Source organism: Condylura cristata, unplaced genomic scaffold (assembly GCF_000260355.1).
Source record: "Condylura cristata isolate star-nosed mole 26May11 unplaced genomic scaffold, ConCri1.0 scaffold00004, whole genome shotgun sequence".
NCBI lineage: Eukaryota > Metazoa > Chordata > Mammalia > Eulipotyphla > Talpidae > Condylura > Condylura cristata.
Genome location: NW_004567105.1, coordinates 61,345,925 through 61,365,696, shown reverse-complemented (window position 1 = coordinate 61,365,696; position 19,772 = coordinate 61,345,925). Strand labels below are relative to the sequence as shown.

At 44.9% G+C, this 19,772-nt stretch overlaps 3 protein-coding genes across 5 annotated transcripts in view; 1 reads left to right on the top strand and 2 right to left on the bottom strand.

Moving 5' to 3' along the window:
* Positions 1 to 10,938, bottom strand: part of RHOA (ras homolog family member A) — a 46,241-nt gene extending 35,303 nt beyond the window's left edge. For 2 of the 3 annotated variants that reach the window (XM_012720531.1, XM_012720530.1), the window contains exons 1-2: positions 10,672 to 10,858; positions 6,452 to 6,529 (exon numbers count right to left, since the gene is read on the bottom strand). The gene's annotated coding sequence lies outside the window, so the exon portion shown is untranslated. Of the gene's footprint in view, positions 1 to 6,451; positions 6,530 to 10,671 lie in introns of all 3 variants that reach the window. The other variant, XM_004676170.1, reaches the window with a different exon arrangement.
* Positions 10,939 to 11,074: 136 nt separating this feature from the next.
* On the top strand, positions 11,075 to 14,465 carry TCTA (T-cell leukemia translocation altered). The gene is made up of 3 exons (XM_004676168.2): positions 11,075 to 11,492; positions 11,839 to 11,893; positions 13,116 to 14,465. The coding sequence occupies exons 1-3, from the start codon at positions 11,270 to 11,272 to the stop codon at positions 13,156 to 13,158; spliced, it is 321 nt and encodes a 106-aa protein (XP_004676225.1). The 5' UTR covers positions 11,075 to 11,269; the 3' UTR covers positions 13,159 to 14,465.
* On the bottom strand, positions 13,598 to 19,680 carry AMT (aminomethyltransferase). The gene is made up of 9 exons (XM_004676165.2): positions 19,183 to 19,680; positions 18,915 to 19,082; positions 18,362 to 18,442; positions 17,425 to 17,556; positions 16,970 to 17,048; positions 16,526 to 16,671; positions 16,261 to 16,441; positions 15,731 to 15,886; positions 13,598 to 15,628 (listed from the first exon to the last, which is right to left on the bottom strand). The coding sequence occupies exons 1-9, from the start codon at positions 19,270 to 19,272 to the stop codon at positions 15,450 to 15,452; spliced, it is 1,212 nt and encodes a 403-aa protein (XP_004676222.1). The 5' UTR covers positions 19,273 to 19,680; the 3' UTR covers positions 13,598 to 15,449.
* Positions 19,681 to 19,772: the final 92 nt, after the last annotated feature.

Below are 19,772 nucleotides of genomic sequence, written 5' to 3'. Positions count from 1 at the left end.
AAAAAAAAAAAAAAAAAAAAAAGCTTTTTCTAACACCCTCAAGTCTGATTTGTCCATGACTGATAATCCTATTGCTATTTCAGAGAAATATCCGCTGCTATTTAACTTGGAAAGTTAAAACAAAGAGCCTTTAAATTATGTGAGTTGGGGGTTGGGGATCATGCAAGTTTAAGCTAAACTGAAGAGCTGACAGCAATTTGAGTTCCACAATCTAAATTACATAAATAATTTAGTTCCACAATCTAAATTACATAAATAATTTCGATAAGTTATTTAGGAACCACACATTTTACAATACTTAATTACTTCCTTGGATTCACAGTAAATGTGCCTCTTTGCACAATATTCAACTAATTTTTGGCAAATAAGGAGTCACCAAGCATGCTTGAGAGACAGTGCTACTAGGTCATAATGAATTCATTACACAGACATTTATTAGCCAGATAATTTACTGTGCACTAGGCTTGCACAAAACAATTCTCTAGTCAAAACACAGGTAGAAATAATTCAACTGAGTATATAACATTTATATTTTAAAATATAACGAATTTCCATGCAGATAAAATAAATCATAGTTTTAAAAATGACTAATGGGGAGGGCCTCCCTGATGGCACAGGGTTTATTAAAGACAGTGCTATCAAGCTATCTATTGCCAACCACTGCACTGAGTTCAATATGCAGCCAGGGAGCCAACATACGTGTTGCAGCAGGCCTCTGCTCTCTTGCCCATTGCTCCCCTCAGCATTGTATTTCAGTAGATTCACCTGTTCTGCTCCCACCAGAGGATTCTCTCTGGTGAATTCTCTTGGCGTACCCCCACCTCTGGCCTCCACCCCAGCTTTTAAATAAATATGCATAAATAAAATAAATCTTAAAAAAAAAAAAGCTAGTTAAAAAAAGCCTTTAAGCCTTCCAAGGAAATAGGTGGCAATTACATAGTGTATATATAATTTACCAAAATTCAAACTGCCAGATGTTAAATGGGTACATGCTACTGTATACAAAATAAACCTCAATAAACACAATTTTGAAAAAGCAAAATACCTGTCAAAATAACAAGTTTGAGAATTGGATCCCCTGCTTGGGAATAATTAAGTTTTAGAACCACTATTCCTAAATGTCAGAGACCCAGTAGTGAGCCCTCTTCCGTTACCCTGAGAGTAGATTCTTAAAACTATACATCCCTCCAAAAATGTATCTCTTCCAAATTAGATGTCATTATTAGATAATACAAACTTTAACTTAAATAGTGAAAACTGAAGGGTTACATGATTGATACTGAGGCTATAAGCTTCTTTGTCACGGAACCCTCATAGTAATCCAGTAATACCCACTCTATGGAGGAGAAAACTGAGTTATAAAGGGATTACAATACTGTCCAATCATAAGCTACCAACTATCAGGTCTAATGTTAACTTACTCCCAACCACACAACAGGGCCCATGCTCTTAGGAAGATAATTCTTTTTACTCCTTTCTTTTAAGAATTTGTTAAATTGTCTGAATTTAAGACCTTCAAAAGATAAAGCACTCCCTCTAAAAAACTGGAAAGTAGAGACTTCATGCAGCAAAGAACTTTCTCACAAAGGACTCTGAACACAGAATTTCCAACAAAATCACCTATCAATAAAATTATCTCATGGCAAAAAATTTTTATTGCAAGGTAACATGAAATATTCACCCTGAATGTACTTTTTAGCCTTGCAAAGTCCATAGGACAAACAATAGGGTCATGTTAAAGTAAACCAGAAAAGTAACATGACATTTGCCCTGTGGTCTATGGAAGACATACCAGGGAACTCATCTACACCATACAGATACAAATGCACACAGCCACCAAAATTGAACAAGGTAAAAATAACAAAGTACATATGATTAAAGAATTTTCAAGATGTGCTTAAAGTCAAAACAATTTTTTAAATAATGAAATTATATATATATATATTTTTTTTTTTACATCATTCTTCATTGTGTACTTTTTTCATCTCAGTTGTAATCCCTGTGGACTTCCTACCACTAATTCATCCATATGCCATCACCACAGTCCTGTGCTCATTTCCTGCCCCAGTTTTGATCCTATTCCCTTCTCCACCACTGTCTCTGGTTTATAGTTGTTCACTGATTTTTGTTTTTACTTTATTACAATTGCTTTTTTTCCCCCTTCCTTTCGTTCTCTGATCCCTTACACTCCTGCTATGAGTGAAACCATCCAGTATTTCTCTTTCTGGCTTATTTCACTAAGCATGATCCCATCCAGCTCCATTCATGTTTAAACAATGAAATTCTATCTGTTTTAGTGTTCTTTAGTCCTCTTTCTTGCCACACAAAAAAACAAAAAATTTTATGGGGGGGACTACTTTTTTTAAGATCCACTATTAAACTGACAATCCACTATTAAACTGACAAAGTGGTTCAAACATTTTCCCAGCTTTAGGGACTATGTCTTGAGACAATGATCAGAATCCAGGGCTAGGAAAACTGAAAACTTAGTTAATGGAAAGCGCAATTTCTTAAGTTTGAAAGATAAATGAAGTGCGCATGATAAATGCTTCTGATTTCATTACTAAAATTTCTTCAGCCAGAGTTTATCATAGGCGTATGTTTGCAAGTTGGCATGGATTAGACATTGTTCAAGAACCCTTTAATTACAGAAGGTGGTGGCAGCAAGTGATAGGAAAAAATCTCTACTTCTTCACTTTTCTGTCCACTTGTTGGAGAGAAGTAGTTGCTGCTACTATTTACTGATGCTTAGAGTGGAATTAAATGATCCCAGAGTCAAAGGTAATCACAACTACAACCCAAGAATAAATCTAGACGATTTATGAATTAAGTTGGCTCATGTTATCAAGTTATTATTTAGGTCAAATAGCATTTACAAAATGTTGGTGAAATGCTAGGACATAAGCTCCTCCAACATACTACATCCTACAATTAAACAAATAAAATAAAAGATGAAAAAGATGAACATGTTTCCATTTAGTCAGGTGGCACTAAGCTGTAAGCTTCCCACCAAAATAATGCTTAATTACCACTCTCAAACTCAACAGAAACTATATAATACAATGCACTGACATACCAAAAGAAAAATGTCCTTGAAGAATCTAACAGAATTACAAGTATTTCACTAAGATAAAAATTTAATATGCACTAAACCCTGTGTTTATAGACTATTTCACCTAAAAACTCCTATGAAATGGATTGTTATCTTCATTTTACAGACCTAGGTTCTAAGGGTTAGAGAAATAAAATAACCTGACAAAAGGTGAGTTTTCTTCAATGATAGACAGTCTTTGTATGGAATGATGTAATAATCAGCATTTCTGACTTAAGCAAACCTATAGAGCAAAAATTTAACCTTGCTTAAAAAATTTTTTTAATTTATTTATGCATACAAGAAATGATACGTGGGGAGTGAGGTGAGAGGAGTAAGAGGATTCACCAGAGACAGAATGCAGATCTACTGAAATACACTAAGAGAAGCAGCAGGTGAGGTAGGTGAGACAGAAGAGGTCTGCTGCATCATGTGGGTTAGTTCCTTGGCCATGGAGCAAAGTCATGCCATAGTGGCTGATGACAGCTAGACAGGGCCGAGACTTTAATCCCTGCACCACTAGGGAAGTGTTACTCTCTCTCTTTTTTTTTAATGCTTTTTTTTGTAAATACTTGAAAAATAACAACTATGAAATAGTCTACCCTCTTGGAAGGGAAACCATCAATCAAACCAGCTTAATGCATTACTCAGAAGTATTTAAAGGAGCCATTTCAAGCCTCGCGGAGCAGCAAAAGTATCACGCCCAGTAGAACAAGACTATTATCTTTCTATGCCCAGTAGTTGCACTGGGCTAATCTCTTATCATGGATCAGGGTTTTCAAGAAATCACATTTTCCAATTTATCACCAAAGACTGTCAGCACTCTTTTATAATATAAATACCACCACCTCCATTGTTCCTGTTCTTATTCAAGCCACTGTCATCTGTCAGTAGATTTAAAGAATATCCACCAGATCTCACTGCTCATCCCAATTCTGCTACCTGAGAATCGTTCTCCACAAAGCAGCCAAAAACATAAGTAAGTCAAATCATATCATTCTATTATAAAAACCCTTCAACAGCATCCCAATGCACTATAATTGAAGTCCAAATTCCCATTTCCTCTAAGATCTGGCTCCTACTAATATTTCTTCCATTCCTCTTGCTTACTTTCTAGCTCCAGCCAATCAAGCCATTTTGCTGTTCTTATTCCTTACTTGTTTATCAGTCTTCCATAGTAGAATAAAAACCCAGAATTATTAACAATGCTGTGATCACTAAAACCTAATATTGAAAAAAGTATATGGAATGATTCAAAGTTAGGACTTTTCAGTTCCAAATCAAATGCTATGTTTTTAGGAATAAAAATATTACCAAACAAACAAAACTCCCTAAGGGCAGGGACCTTTATTTTATTCTGTGTCTAACAGCTACTCAGTAACCATTTGTTGAATAAATAATGACACTACAGCTAGATTGGCTATTTCTCTTAACAGAAGGAGAACCAAGTCAACCAAAACTACTACCATCATACTCCTTTACTGCTAGGTAGCTCATCTCACGAGAAATATTCATCCTTGAACAGCTTACTTCTCCATATATAGAAAGAACAAAGGAGACTAAGAAAAAGGGGTCAAAATGGTACCAGACTAAGATATTTTCCATCAAATTAAGATACTCCTATTCCCCATATTTGTAATCAGTTTAAACTAACAGCCCCTGGATAGGCCATTACACCTGCAGTTAACGCTGTTCCCTACAAGCCACTATCACTGATGACTTTCTAGTAAGAGGGAGCCCCATCTTTGACCCTCATTCTCTAGATGGCTTATTTTATGATAATTAGATAAATCCACAGCAAGGGCAGTAAGATAACCAAACTACTCAATTAAAAACTCGACTACTTATTGCTCTGTATATTCCTTCTTCTTCTCTAATAATCTCAAATTTACAGCCAGACTTCTAGAACTTGTTTTTGGATTACTTGTATCTGACCATTTGTCTTACTTCTCTAAAATTCACATAAACAGACACTATCTGGTATTGTCTTTCTATTACTAACTTATTTCACTTAACACAGTCCTCTCCATTTCTACCCATGCTGTCATGAATGGCAAGAGTTCATATATATATAGTAGTAATCCATTTTATACTAATACCACACCTTCTTTATATTTTGTTATTGGTGTTTTCTATAATTTGGCTTTTGTGGGTAGTGCTGCATTAATAAAGGCATGCATATTAAAAAAACTTGACAACTTAAAAGATGAAAAATAGAATGAAATGAGAATGGTTCATGAGTAGGAAAATTATGATATGGTGTGTTGACATCTTTAAAAATTAACTGAGAGGAGGCCCTCCCTGATGATGCAGCGGGTTGGAGCACAGCACTGAGAAGCTAATGGTGTCTACTTCAGTGCAAGTTAGATCCCCGGCCCTGGAGGTGACCAACATGGCGCAGCAGACCTCTCCTGACCCACCGGCTGCTCCCCTCAGCAGTGTACTTCACTGACCTGGCTGTTCTGCTCCCCACTGTGTCTCTGGTGAATCCTCTCACTGTCCCTGAACCTTGGCCCGTACCTCATTCCATATGCGCAAATAAATAAAATCTTTAAAAAAAATTAACTGAGGCCCTCCCTGGTGGTGCAGCGGGTTAAAGCACTGCACTAAGAAGCTTAAGTCAATTCCACATGAGTTCGATCCCCGCCTGCCCCGGAGGAGATCCACATGGAGCGGCAGACCTCTCCTGACCCGCCCACTGCTCCCCTCAGCAGTGTACTTCGTCAATCTGCCTGTTCTGCTCCCGCTGTTCCTGGTGAATCCTCTCCACAAATCTGGCCTGTACCCCAGTTCTGTATGAATAAATAAACAAATCTTTAAAAAAAAAATAACTGAGAAGACAGGAACTGTATCTTCATCTAAGGAAGAAATATTACTTAGAAAAGAGAAAAAGGAAGTTAGAGGACAATCTTGTGGAGAGAGAAAAATAAGACCAGAGATAAGATATAGAATAAGGCCTCCTGGTGGCACTGGGGGTTAAGTTGCAGCATTATGAAGCTGTCCTCAGCAGTGCGAGTTTGATCCCCTAGCCGGCTAAGAACCTAACCCACAGGGCACAGCAGATCTCTCCTGTCATGCCCGCTATTCCCCTCAGCAGTTTATTTCAGTCAATGTACCTGTTCTGCTCCCCATTCTGTCTCTGGTAAATCCTCTCACCCCTTGCACTTCTGGCCTGTACCCCAGTTCTTGTATGCATAAATAAATAATTTTTTTTAATATATGGAATACGAAAGATCTCAGGATCATTGGAGAAAGAAACCATTAGTAATAATAAATCCACATTTCTCTAGAACTTACATTAATATGTAACATATATAATAGTAATCTTTCATGGGGCAAGGGGAATGAAGGTTTACATACCTTACAAATGTGCTGCAAGACCCACGGTGTGTATGGCAAAAATTCTACAAGATTCCTTGAATTTTCAGATGAAAGGCACTAAAAAGTTAAAAAAAAAAAATCAGCAATTATGTCTCCTCAATTTTTAAGGAGAAAAAAAAACACAGGCTATAAATGGACCTAACAAAATTCCATGAAGTAATTTATGAATTAAGACACAGAGGGCCCTCCTTGGTGGCACAACAGGTTAAAGCACAGCACAATGAAGCTATTCTCAGCCACTGCAGCACAAGTTCGATCCGGGGCCAGGGAGGTGACCCACATGGCGCAGCAGACCTCTCCTGTTTTGTCTACTACTCCCCTCAGCAGTGTACTTCGTCAGTCTGCCTGTTCTGTTCCCCACTCTTGTCTCTAGTGAATCCTCTCACCCCCACATTTTTGGCCTGTACATCAGTTCTTGTGTGCATAAATAAATATTTTTTTTAAAAAAAGTAAATAAAAATAAAAGCAAAAATCAAAATTAGATTAATCCTATATGAATTGTCTAACATTATAAAGAATTTCAAACATACAGTGAACATCCATATCCCTACCACTATACTATGAACATTTTTATGTCTTGCTTTATTAAATTACATTTAACATTGGTATTACATAGAAATTACAGGGTAAAATCAATGGCTTCAAAATAAAACAAGCTGAAGTCATTAAGTCAAAGAAATTAATATCTTATTAATTTGGTTAATACTTATTGCTTAATAATCTAATATTAATTTTCTTGACCCAGTGACTTCAACTTTATTTTACTTATTAATATTAGGAAATCCTTCTAATATTTTTGCCAGAAATTACCAGTATTAGTTTACTACTTAAAAATCAGAAAAGACATCTATTCCTACTTTCCATAAGCAATTCCAGTTGTTTAGTATCAGATCACATCATTCTCCTGCTTAAGATTTCTACCCCAGAACAAGTTGAAAGAACTTCCTAAAGTCCCTATGTGAGCTAATTTCTATAAAAACTCTAATTTCATTTTAGCTACCATTTTCACCATCATTCTACTTCACACTTACTTTATTGGCTGCTTATGCTCGGTCCTTTTCCTTTTACATGAATATAAAGATACTATTGAGTCCTCCCTTGTGGCACAAGGGGCCAAAGCACAGCACTGCAAATCTAGCAGCAGCCACTTCAAACGGGAGTTCGATCCCTGGCTAGGGAGATGACCCACACTGCACAGCAGACCTTTCCTGCCTCACTGTTGCTCCCCTCAGCAAAGCACTGTTCTGCTCCCCACTCTCTCTTACCCCTGCACCTCTGGCCTATACCCCAGTTCCGTATGCATAAATAAATAAATCTTTAAACAATATACATACTAAGATACTATCGTAAATATAATCAAAACATTTATCCAGCCTCTTCAAACAAAAAAAATCAGGCTCAAATTGGTACAAATTGGCTGTAATTTAACAGAGTTTATCTCCCATTTTGGTGATTATTAGGTATAAAAATGTATTCAGAGTCATCTAGAGGAAGTACCAATAAACTCAGACCAACACCCAGAATGAGCAGCTTTAATGTCTATCTGATTCTCAGTCACATGACTACCATAATTATGAGTATATAAGGCCTTCACTTAATACTACAGCACCACAGATTAAAAATGAGTCACTTGAAACAGAAACACTTGAAATAGGAACTTTACAATGATTAAATACTTTATAAAGCATCTTGGAAAATTATAATTTAGTTTTCTCACAAATACTTAACAGGGAACATGTCTCTGGAGAGCAGAGCATCAACAAATTTAAAATTTAGTTACGTTAATGTGTAGGTGCAGGCAAACTGAGATGCACTGGCCAGGTGCATAAAGGGATAAAACTAAGTGGTAATAGAAAAGGAAACAGGGACTTTTTAAAACTACAAATACATGGTTAATTTTCAAATCTAGTGATTATCTTTATCACTAGTAGCTGTAATCAAACCCAAGTCATAACCTATGGAAGCACATCAAGTCCAAATCAGTTCAGCCCTTCTTTTGAGTTTACATAAATCTGTCATCAAGGACAATGAAGAAGTCGCAAAGTAGCAACTCACCTCCTCCAGTCACTGCTTGGACTCCACCCCATGGACAGGAAACACCTGAAGATCTACCAGTTTTCACCCTCTTAAAAACTTACACCCCCACATGACCAGTATATACTTTTAAAAGAAATTAACTGACAGACAAAAAAAAGGAAATCAGGACTGTGAAAATACTCCAACAAAATCACCACCAAGCACACAAACATAAGTAACTATTTACTTGACATAACCAGTTTCTCCCCAGCCCACCTCAAAATCAATAGTCAAAAAAAACCACAGCAGACTGATAACATATTAGTTTAACCTAATTATGTTGATTTTGAAGCAGGGAGTCACACTCGGAAAGACAGATGTTAGTATCTCAAGAAGACCCCAATACCTAAAGCCAGGGGGATGCCAGGCAGCAACCGTGTAATCACTTATCTACATCAACTGCTGTTGGGTCATCCAGTTAGGGTAAGGACATAGCACTGCAAGCTGGCTGCAGCCTCTTTAGTCCCAGTTGGATCCCCTCTCCGCCCTCCCCCACCTCCCCAGGTGACCCAGATGGCATGGCAGACCTCTCCTGACCTGCCCACTGCTCCCCTCAGCAATGTACTTCATCTATCTGCCTGTTCTGCTGCCCTGTCTCTGGTGAAGCCTGTCCTCTTGCCAGTACCCCTGTACCTCTTGCCAGTACCCCAGTTCTGTACCTCTTGCCAGTACCCCAGTTCTGTATGAATAAATAATAAATCTTTTAAAAAAAAAAAAGCCACTTGGAAGTAAATACTATTAAAAAATAAATAAAATGTAAATAAAATAAAGTTGAATTCCTATTCTCTTCTTCCTTCCAATACAGATTTTTATGAGAACAGGTGGTAAATCTTAGACTTTGACTCAAACCAAGTACCATTTTATATGTATTATCTGGTAAGACCCCAAGAGCCATCAGTGCCCTACAAAAGCATTTAGTACTATCAAGGCAGTTTATCAAAAGAAAACACTTCAATAAGTTATCCTTTACAATTAAGAACTAGCCTTGTTATTTTCAGCCCAGTGTTACTTGTGCCAAATGCTCAGAACAGTATCTGTACCAATTTAACCACATCGAAGGTGACTATCGTGAACATGGTACAAACACATCATACATTTGGGTGTGTGACACTAAGTGGCTGAAAAATTCTTTCACCATACAACACTTCAAAGAATAGTTTGTACTTTTTCCTCTTCAGATTTGGCAAGGAAGAATATAATCTGATTACACACCTGCAAGAAACATTTACTTAAAAAGACTTTATTAGAAATAAAGAAGCAAGTCACCAAAAAGAGTAAAAATGTTAAATTCAACTATTAAAAGCCACAATTAAAACCAACTCTAAAGTAAAAAAGATGTCAATTTTCCACCATAAACTACTAGCTATAGTTTTTGACCAAATTAACTTAATGCAAAGTGTTACTCAGTGAAAGACCACTTGTAATTGATTTGAATCACTAATTTTGAATAGATGCTTTGGTGATTCCTAAACAAAATAATAACTTCACTATGCAAAACTGCAAGTACTCTATTTTGATGCAACATGGTTCAAATCATGAAAAATCCTTTCCAAATGATCAAATCCGTTCTTTCCCATACCGAAGCATCCTAATCCTAAAATTTCAACACTACTTTTTACTTACACAATCTCCAACACTATTAAAAAAAGAAAAGCTACCGAGGCATAACTGGACTTCACCCTGTATAAAACGGTGATTCACATTTCATATTAAATGTAAAAGGCAAAATGGAGTTGTAAAGAGTTTCTCTCCCATTTCAACTCCGACAGCCACGCGCGCTTCGCAGGGGCCCGGCTCCGAGCCCCCGCCCTGCCCGGCCCCGCCGAGCGAGAGGAAGCGCCGGGAACCGCGGGCGGGAGGCTTGGACTCCAACAGGCCTGGCCGGGCGGGGGAAGGGGCGCCGGAGGCCGCGGGCGCGCTTCCGGGGACTGTCCGGGCGGGGCCGCGGCTTCAGGGCGCCAGCACTCGAGCCGGAGTCACGGTCAGGGTCCAGAGTCCAGGGGTAACAGCCCAGAGCAGCAGGTGGGGCGCGGCCACAGCGGGGCCGCGGCCGGGTGGCCGGAAGAGTGCCGAGCGGGCGGGCCCCGGGCGCCGCGGCGCCAGGAAGGATCGTTCTCGCTTACCTCAGGCGACGACTTCGAGTCCGGCCTCTCCGAGCCGAGGACGCCTGTCCGCGAGTCGCAAGCTCGAAGACTGGGGCGGGTGGCTGAAGAGGCGGCAGTGGACTAAACGAGAGAACCGACGGAGGACGGCGGGCGGCGGGCGGGGAGCGAGGGCGAGGGCGGGCGGCAGCGGGAGGGCGGGGAGCGACGTGCGCGCACCCGTGTGCCCTGCGGGCTCGAGCCGGCCGCGGTCGCGTCCCCGCGCGCGCGCGCTCTTACAGCTCAGCCCGGATTGCTCCAGAGTGCGTCCACACCCTAAAAGCGAAGCGCTTAACCAATCATTACAGCCGCGTGAGGCATCACGGGAAATCCAGGACTATAAAAGGCCTGGTTGCTATTTTATACTCCACGAGTCACTCATCCTTTAAGTAGGTAGGGTGGGGTTGGTGCGCGTGCGCAGTTTCAACACTCCTCCCCAAACTGCCAACTCTTCGCGCAGGCTAGGTGGGCGTTTATTGCCTGGGTACGCGTGCGCACTAACGGACCTGGCCCCGGAAGACAGGACGCCTGCGCTGTGGAAACTACGCTGACAACCCCTCGGGTGGGGCGCGGGCCTGTCATGGCGGAGCCTTGGGCTGGGCAGTCCTTGCAGGCTCTACCCGCCACGGCGCTGGGAGCACTGGGTGCTCTGGGCAGCGAGTTCCTGCGGGAGTGGGAGGCACAGGACATGCGTGTGACCCTCTTCAAGCTGCTGCTGCTGTGGTTGGTGTTAAGTCTCCTGGGCATCCAGCTGGCGTGGGGGTTCTACGGGAGCACGGTGACCGGGCTGTATCACCGCCCAGGTGAGGCACCCCACCAATCTCCGTGAACCTGTCGCCCCCACCTCCACCAGACTGTACCACTGGGCTTCCCAATGCCCCCTTAGACTACCACTTGTCCCCTAAGATCCTCATCAGAACTTAATGCTATACTCTGACCCCATGCCAACATACCATTTCACTCCAGAAGCCCCACCAATTCACCCATCATATAGCTTTCTTTTAACCCCCACCAGACAACACTATACTCTTAGGGCTCCCACCAGACTCCACCAAACAATACCTATAACCTCTAACCTGACCCAGGCTAATGCCTGCTCAGATCCCCACCCCTAGTCTGCTGCTGCTCAGGATATGTTCCTGCCCCCAGGTCTGGGCGGCCAGAATGGATCCACACCTGATGGCTCCACGCATTTCCCTTCCTGGTGAGTAAATCTGTTCCTATCCCAACCCCATAGTTAACAGGCAGTGACCAGGTAGGGAATTTTTCAGAGTAAAAGTCCACTAGTATAGGCTTTTGCAGCAAGATCCAAGGTCTTCAAATAGTGCACTGTTCCACAGCCTTGTAGTGGGTGATAATGATCAGTTTCAGAGAGATGAAGCAGCAAGTTTGCCAAGATGAAATGGATTCCCTCCACTGCAAGTCCCTCAGCTGGAAAGGCAGGAGACTATCCTTAGTGCACTGACTAGCATCATTTGGGTCCACCTCACCTTTAAAGCAAACTACTAGGGCCTTCATTTAGCTCTAGGCCATCCTAAATCCTGAAAATAGCAGCAAATTAAATCTTTGTTCGCAAGGGGACCCAGACATTTATTCAGCATAGAAAACAAGGATATAGCCCAGAGGTTTGGGGGGGGGGGGGGAGGCGGTGAGAAGATTGACCAGAGATGGAGTGTGGAGCAAAAGAGGCAGACTTTCTAAAATACATTGCTAAGGGAAGCAGCAGGTGAGACAGCTCTACACCACATGTGGGTTAACTCCCTGGCTAGGGACAGAACTTAGGTCATAGCAGTGATAGCACAGATAGCACTGAGACTTAACTCCTAAGCAACCAGGGGTTGCTAGACACTTAAAAAGGGAAGGCAGCGGTGCAGATCCAAGTGCAGTTAGAGGTTTCTCCCGTGACAGTCTTGTTGAGGGCAAAGGCCAAGGGTTGGCAAAGTGTACCAGACAGAGAATGGGTAAAACAAGCTCCAGAGGCAAAAACAAGGGTGACATAATAGAAACACAGACAAGGCTCTGATGCTGGAGCTCAAACATGAAAGCATGGAGGACCCACAAAGCCCTATCCCAAGTCTCAGGAAGCTATTAAAGAATTCAGCAAGTCTGTATCTAATTTGTTTTTATAGCTACCTGATCTGTAGCAAGTAGACAGAGGAGCCCAACAGAGGGTATGAGGGCAATTAGCAGGTGCGCCAGTCTGCCACTGCTGAAGTTTATATTCAGTATGAGAACACCATTATAAGTCACTATAAAAGAAGAGGGGGTTGCCCACTGCTTGCTGTGGGAGCTCAGCAAAGAGGTCTAGATTATAGTGTGGCTTTACTTAGCCCAGCTCACTCCCCCAAGATAAGGCTAATGAGAATCCTTTCAGGGACTGGTGTGTAGGCAACGAAATAACCCCTTTCTCTTCTCATCACTTTTAGGGAAACAGCAGCAAACGAACCTCTCAAAACCCACAGAGAATAAGGAAAGGCAGCAGAGGGGTCTCCGGGGAAATCACCGGGTCTTCTGGCTCCTACACTGGGTCCTGCTGTTGCCCAGACCCCAGAGACGACTACAGGGGTGTCAGTTTGGGGGGCAAGGAGTACCTCAGTGCTTATAGGAATTTACCTGCACTGCTCTTGGCTGCCTCCCGCAGCTCCAGGTATTGGACAAGTAGAGTCTGCCTCTAACCTTTCTGAATGTCTTAAGAAGGCATGCACCTTCTCTCTCATGAGTCAATGACAAAGTCCCTGGGTTGGGAAGGCCAGTAGTCCATTTTCTGTCTTGCCTTTTTCCCCTCTTCTCCTGAGATGTGGTCCCATATAGATTTGTCCCTCTGAGAGGAAGCCTTGAAATTGACCAGCTCTGGAGTTTGTAAGGAATAGTCTGTTCTCCCCTGAGTATGAATTTCCTTCTTATTTTGTTTTATGGTGCCAAAACCTAGGACCAATCCCAGATTTCTTTGGTTTCACTTTATCAACTGAAAGATAGGAAAATGACCTTATACTCTGGCTGCTTAGCTTGCCATTCAAGTATAAGGCAAGGAAAAACAAGCACCCACCTTCATGACCCATCAAAAGTTCTCCAGATATAAACCAGGTTGTAGAAATTGTCTTCCACCATCATCATACTGATATTCCTCTCAGTGCTTCCTGAAGGGAAGCTGGGTGCCTGAAAGAGGCTGAGCCCCAGCAAGGACCTCTGTTTGAGCCCATGAGTTGTGGGTTTATATCCATCCTACAGGCCCCTGCCCTGTAGCATCACTTCTGTCTTGACCTGAACCACAGGCTCATCCTAAGAGCCCAAAAGCTCCTCGCCACTAGAACCATCTCAATCCCCAGGAACCCTTAACAGGGAACAGCCACAGGACAGGCCAGTCTGCCATTTCCACAGTGGGCCAGGGAAACATCCAAAGGTATGGGTGGCAAACATCAGTTCCTTTAAGCAGTGTGGCCTGGACCTGCCTCCTCTCCTTATGGTGGTACTTCTGCCTGCTTCTCCTGGGCCACCAGCTACCTCAGTATTGCACTGCCTGCATCCTCTGTTCGATGTCCCAATTCCACCTGGCAGACTTTGCCTACACTGTCTTTGTAGTAGAGACCTACTGGAAGTAAGACTTAACACTGAATTAATGTATATGTACCTGTTATATCTTCAGGTTGGCAGGATGATGGTTTTTGTAGCCCCAGACCCACCCACTGATAAACACCACGCAGAATTAGGGCTTTACATTTTATCCCATGCAAAACTGAGGGTATGGTTTATTAAACATGGAAGTGCACCAGTTGTGTGGTTATTCAGACAACTTAAGGATGTGTATGCACAGGGAAAACGAGAGGACAACCTGGGGGCTACTGTCCCCCCAGGAAACCTAGAATGCAGTGACCTGCAAAGGTGAAGAGGTGATGCCAGTTCCCTAGAAGGGTGGTAAGTGCCATAAAGGGCAATATCCCCACTAGTTCTTAAAAGACTTAATTCCTCTAAGGTCTCAGAGGCCAGGAAATTGGCACTCAAGGAACCCTGTGGACAAAAAATGATGAGGCTAGAGAGTATGGCAAGAAGGAAGCTCATTTAATGTACTTAAGGAATCAGTAGGGTTTAGGAATGGCCCAGGGTAACACAAGTCCAGAAAGAGGTCCAGCCTGCCCTATAACAATCCTGGGGGCTCAGAACAGGTGGTGGGCCTGGCATTGTCTGCTACTGAGCAACAGGCTGGACCAACTTGGAATGTGGAAGAGTCTGTACCCCCTCAGCAATCCCAGAGTTTACACATAGACATAATAGACATAGCAGTCCAAGGGACCAATCCTCTGTAGTCAGGAATCATTCCTGCCCAGGGAGAGGCAGCAGAATGGAAGAGGTGGCCAGTACTGCTCAGGTAGTAGCCCTTTGCATTGTGAGAAACCATGGTGAGGTAGGTTGGGGAGGCATTATTTTTCCCCAGAGATGAGCCTTTGCTCCACAGCCAGCAATTGGCAGAGTAAAAGAGTTGCCAGTAGTGGTGCTTCTTATAGCCCTCCAGCAGGTAACGCTGGTGAGGCTGGTGGGAGCCCAGGCTCAAACAGGACATTTGGTGAGCTGGCCCACTGCCCAGAACTGGGTTCTGAAGCTGGAGTAGTATGGCTGATGGAGTCATCCTGAAACATAACCAGAATCAGCCTCTACCCTAGCCACCACCTACCCAGGTGTGTTCTGCCTCAGCTTCCTGACTAAACCTTCACAGAATGTTCTCCTAGGCAAGGCCCCTGGAGGGGAAGGCTATGCTGTTAGGCTCCTCACTTGAGGGTGTAGTAGTTTGTGGGCACAAAGGGCATCTTGCTGACTGTAGCCACCTGCTGCTTCCGCCGCACCTCCACCAGCAGCTGAGTACCTGGACGACTGTACTCAGAGGGCACATACCCCATTGCCACATTCTTCTTCAGGCAGGGTGATGGGCAGCCACTGGTCACAGTACCTGTGCAGACAGAAGTCATTCATCAGTACCACCCTGCCAGCCCAGTGCCCCCACCCTCCTGAGGAAGGAACAAGGGCTGTCCAACTTCCCTGGTCCACCTACCAATCACAGTACCCTCCGTATTCAGGATGGAGCTGTGTGCCCGCACAGGAGCCCCCTCACACATTAACCCCACACGCCTCCGCAGCACCTTGCCCTTCAGCTGGGGGACAATGACTGTGGCTCCTGGGAAGTCCTTAGCAGCTCGGCGGCGTTTCCCTGGAGCATAAAACACCAGATTTAAGCCACAGTCCATAGTGGCCCATAGAGGAAGTCTTAGTTATAAAGTGACATCGAGCCAGCACTGACCTTCACTCAGCTCCTCTGTACCCCAAACTTCCCTTGCAATTCAGTCTGCCACCTACCCATCTCCTGGCCCCTCATCTTGGAGGCCACACTTCCCCCTCAGTTTGCTGAGGGTCCTTAGCTTTTAATGAGCAGAGCCTCTATGGAAGCTTCAGGGAATGAGGCTCAAGGAGTCTGAGTCACTTGCTCCAGGCTGACCAACCTTAGCAGCAACTAGAGGCTGGCTGGTCTCATGAAGGACCCCTCCAACCTTGAGTATCCCATTCCTGAGTGCTAGCCCAGCTCACCCAAAGTCCAACTGAGGCTGCCTTCTACTGGCGTGGTGTGTTCATCAATGTCACTGCCATACAGGCAGAGGCCTGCCTCTAGGCGCAAGCTGTCCCGGGCAGCCAGCCCTGCCAGCTTCACCTCTGGATTTTCCAGCAGCGCTGTTGCCAAATGGACTGCACCTGCTGCCGGCACCGAGATCTGCATGGGACACCAGAGTGCAGGTGTGGGTAGTTGCCCCCATGTCCAGTGCCCACTCTACCCTGCACCCACTTCTTAACACACCTCCACGCCATCCTCTCCTGTGTAGCCACAGCGGGTCACACGACAGCCAGACACGCCAAAAACCTCCATCACAGCGCTGGTCATGAAGGTCAATTTCCTCAAGTCGTCCACTACACCAGCCTGTAGAACTTGGGCTGCTGTGGGGCCTGAGCACGGGGAACCAGTGACCAAGTGTCCAGGACACAGTGCCCCTCAAAGCTGAACCACATCCCTCCCTCAGGGACTAGAATAAGTCCTGAACAAGTCTGCAAGTGGGAGAAGACACTCTGGCCCTCAGTCCATAGAGCTTTGTCGCAGGAGGAAAGAGGACACAATACCAAAGTTAAAAATTATGGCAGAAACATCACACCATCCACCCCTTCCTCTTGATGCAGCCTCTGTGCTAGGCAGTTGAGGAAACCAGAAAGGCAAAGATCAGCTCCGACCCAACTCTGACCCACTCACCTTGCAGAGCCAGCAGGGCATTATCTATCACTTCCAGGCCCACATCACTGCCCTTGTTCTGAAGCTCTCTGACCTTGTCCTGAAAGAAAAGGCAGAAACACCACATTGGCTTCTGGAACCACTTACTAAGCACCTCCCATGTGCCAGGTACTACAGAGCTGGGCCGATTAAGCTATTTCCCATCTTAGAGTCATATAAATACTAAATGATAGGGATGACCCAAGCCCAGGCCTGTCAACTCTCACATCAGGCTTCAGCACTCCGCCCTTGCTTAGAGGTCAAGGTCAGCTTTACCGCCCACCTCCCCCATTCCGCCCATCTAAACTTGATATGCTTCATGGACCTGCTCTGACCGACTACTCACTCAGAGAATCATTATCTGAGCTCCTTGTCCATACCAGGATACTGCTCTTTGACACAGAAAACAGAGTACGCATAACACAGAGGGACTGTACCTGCATAAGTGCCAAGTCCTTGTCCCGGCAGCCAGCATTGGACACCACATACAGGTACCCTTCAGAAGTGTTGGTCACAATCAAGTCATCTAAGATGCCTCCAGCCTCACTGGTAAACAGCGACAGTGTTCCCTGGTACCAAAATGGAACATCTTTGCCCCCAGGTCCAGGAGGCCAAGGCCCAGTGTGAGCCAGAAACACTCTTGTACTCACTCAGCCACCACAAACTAATGAACCTTAATGACAGAGCTGCAGGCATGTAAGGTGCAAGGCTGAGTCCAGTCCCAGGGTCTTAGATTCTTAGGCACTGACAAAGTTTTCACCTTTACCCACTCTGTAATCTGGTGGGGCCTCTGTAGTCTTTTCTGAAAGTCCCAGCTCACATTTAATACATGACATGCTGCTTCATCCCACCCAGACCTGCCGTGAGGCCCATGATAGAAACTCCAAAGTTCGGCTTGATGACCCCATGTGCTCCACAGCAATGGCCCCAAAATATTGTGCAGCCGGCCTCAGCAGTTACCTAGGGAACCCTGTTAAAATGAAGGTTCTAATTCAACAGATCTGGGGCAGAGCCTGAGAATGTACTCCTAACAAGATCATAGTGACAAGGAAGTGGTTTGGGGGCTTCACTTTCAAATGCCAATGAATTAGGCAGCCTGGAAGGTCACAGAACAGGACATAAACCTAGGTTCTGGCCTCCAAGAAGCCTATTGTGAGGATAGGAAGCTAGCCGCCTCACCTTAACCTCCACCTGACTAGTAGCTTGAAGGATGGCTGGGTGTCTGGACAGGTTTCTGGGACCCTATTCCTGGAGACTGTAAACACAGAAAATGTGATCCACCTTTGTGCCCAAACCCAAGGTAGGGATTCAGACAGCTTGCTGGCTTATGACTAAGAACACCCACTGAGAAGAAATAAAAGTAAAGAGACCCACCTGGTTTGGCCTTAGCTCTGCAATATCTCCAACCACTAGACTCTCCATCAGCTTCACTCGATCACAACCAAGTATCTTGGTCTAAGAAAGAGATCAGAAGCTTCCAGCAATCTGGAAGACCACTGGGCAAGGTGGCATCCTCCGTGCATAATTTAACCCACTAAAATATTTAAGCAGTCCTTTGGTTCTGCAGGTGGCGGAAGCCCCACCTTGTGACTCCGCCACAGGCACCTACACAGGAGGGGGCATACTGAGGGGGTTAGAGAACTTAAAGGGACCAGCACCTTCCTGAAGTGCCCCCTTTTCCAAACCTAGGACAGCAGATGAGACTGGATGGTGGTCCTGGAAAATCCAGGATATTTAAGCTCGCCACTAAGTGGAAGCAGCAGGAGAGGTTAGAGAGGATGCTCATGAGACTCTAAATTAATCTCCTGGGAGCACAGTCTGTGACCTGAGACCTCCAACTGTCCTGAGGGCTGTCCTTGGAATCCAGTTCCCAAGAAACAAATTCAAGGTTTGCACAGCTGTGAACAGGGAGAAAGCCCTGGCTCACCTGCAGCATGTGAGACACGTCAAAGAGCGAGCAATGCCGGCGTGTATGCAGGTGCGAGTCAACGTGGCTGTCCCGGTACTGCACAGGCAGACTCCAGCCTGCGAACGCCACCATCTTCCCGCCATGGGCCAGGTGGAAGTCATAGAGAGCTGTCCGGCGGAGCACATCCTGCAGGCGGCCAGGCTCAGTGCCACCAGGGCCCAGGCCCCAACCCCTTCCTCTCCCCCACCCCGTGATTGGCACCATGCCCCAGCACCCTCTATCCCACCTGTGAGCAACTGAACGGACGGGTCAGGGTCCCGGGAAGCGCCTGCAGAGGTAAGCCCAGACGGGCCACCATGCTCACAGCCTGCTGCATTGTTGCCCGCAACTGGTGCAGCCGGCACACAGAGGCCACAACTCTGCCAGGCACGCTGGGAGATGTAGTCCGGACCCTGCTTGGACACGTCTCTCTCGGGTGAGGGGTGGGGATCAGAAGAGGGGGTGGGCAGCCCCAAGGGCAGACAACCCCAAGGGCAGGCAGGGCTTGAGTACCGAGTGGCAAGTCTCCTAGGTGCAGGGAAAAGGGAAAACAGCCCCAGGCACTTCTAGCAGATCAAGGCAGATTGAGCAGCCAGTTAGATGGCTCTGAATAAGCTGGGGGCTAGACCTCCCGCAGCTGACTGCCCAGCCTCCAAAGGATCAAAGTTCTGCAAAGGGCTGAAAGGCCTGAATCACCCTTTCAGGACAAGTGGAGTATAAAGTCAAATGGAGGGAGGGGGAGAAGGGAGATTCCACTGGAGGGAGGAGCCAGCCTGGCAGCATCGCACCACAGGAACCTGGGCTCTTGTGAGGGTCTCCAGCTCTCCCACTGGGCAG

Excerpts from the sequence above, each read along its gene's own strand:
- TCTA (XM_004676168.2), top strand. The coding sequence starts at position 11,270 with ATGGCGGAGCCTTGGGCTGGGCAGTCCTTGCAGGCTCTACCCGCCACG. Across the intron at positions 11,493-11,838 it reads CGGGCTGTATCACCGCCCAG|GTCTGGGCGGCCAGAATGGA; the intron begins GTGAGGCACCCC and ends TCCTGCCCCCAG. Across the intron at positions 11,894-13,115 it reads TCCACGCATTTCCCTTCCTG|GGAAACAGCAGCAAACGAAC; the intron begins GTGAGTAAATCT and ends CATCACTTTTAG.
- AMT (XM_004676165.2), bottom strand. The coding sequence starts at position 19,272 with ATGCAGCAGGCTGTGAGCATGGTGGCCCGTCTGGGCTTACCTCTGCAG. Across the intron at positions 19,083-19,182 it reads GTCCGTTCAGTTGCTCACAG|GATGTGCTCCGCCGGACAGC; the intron begins GTGGGATAGAGG and ends GGCCGCCTGCAG. Across the intron at positions 15,887-16,260 it reads CAGCCTCAGTTGGACTTTGG|GGAAACGCCGCCGAGCTGCT; the intron begins GTGAGCTGGGCT and ends TTTATGCTCCAG.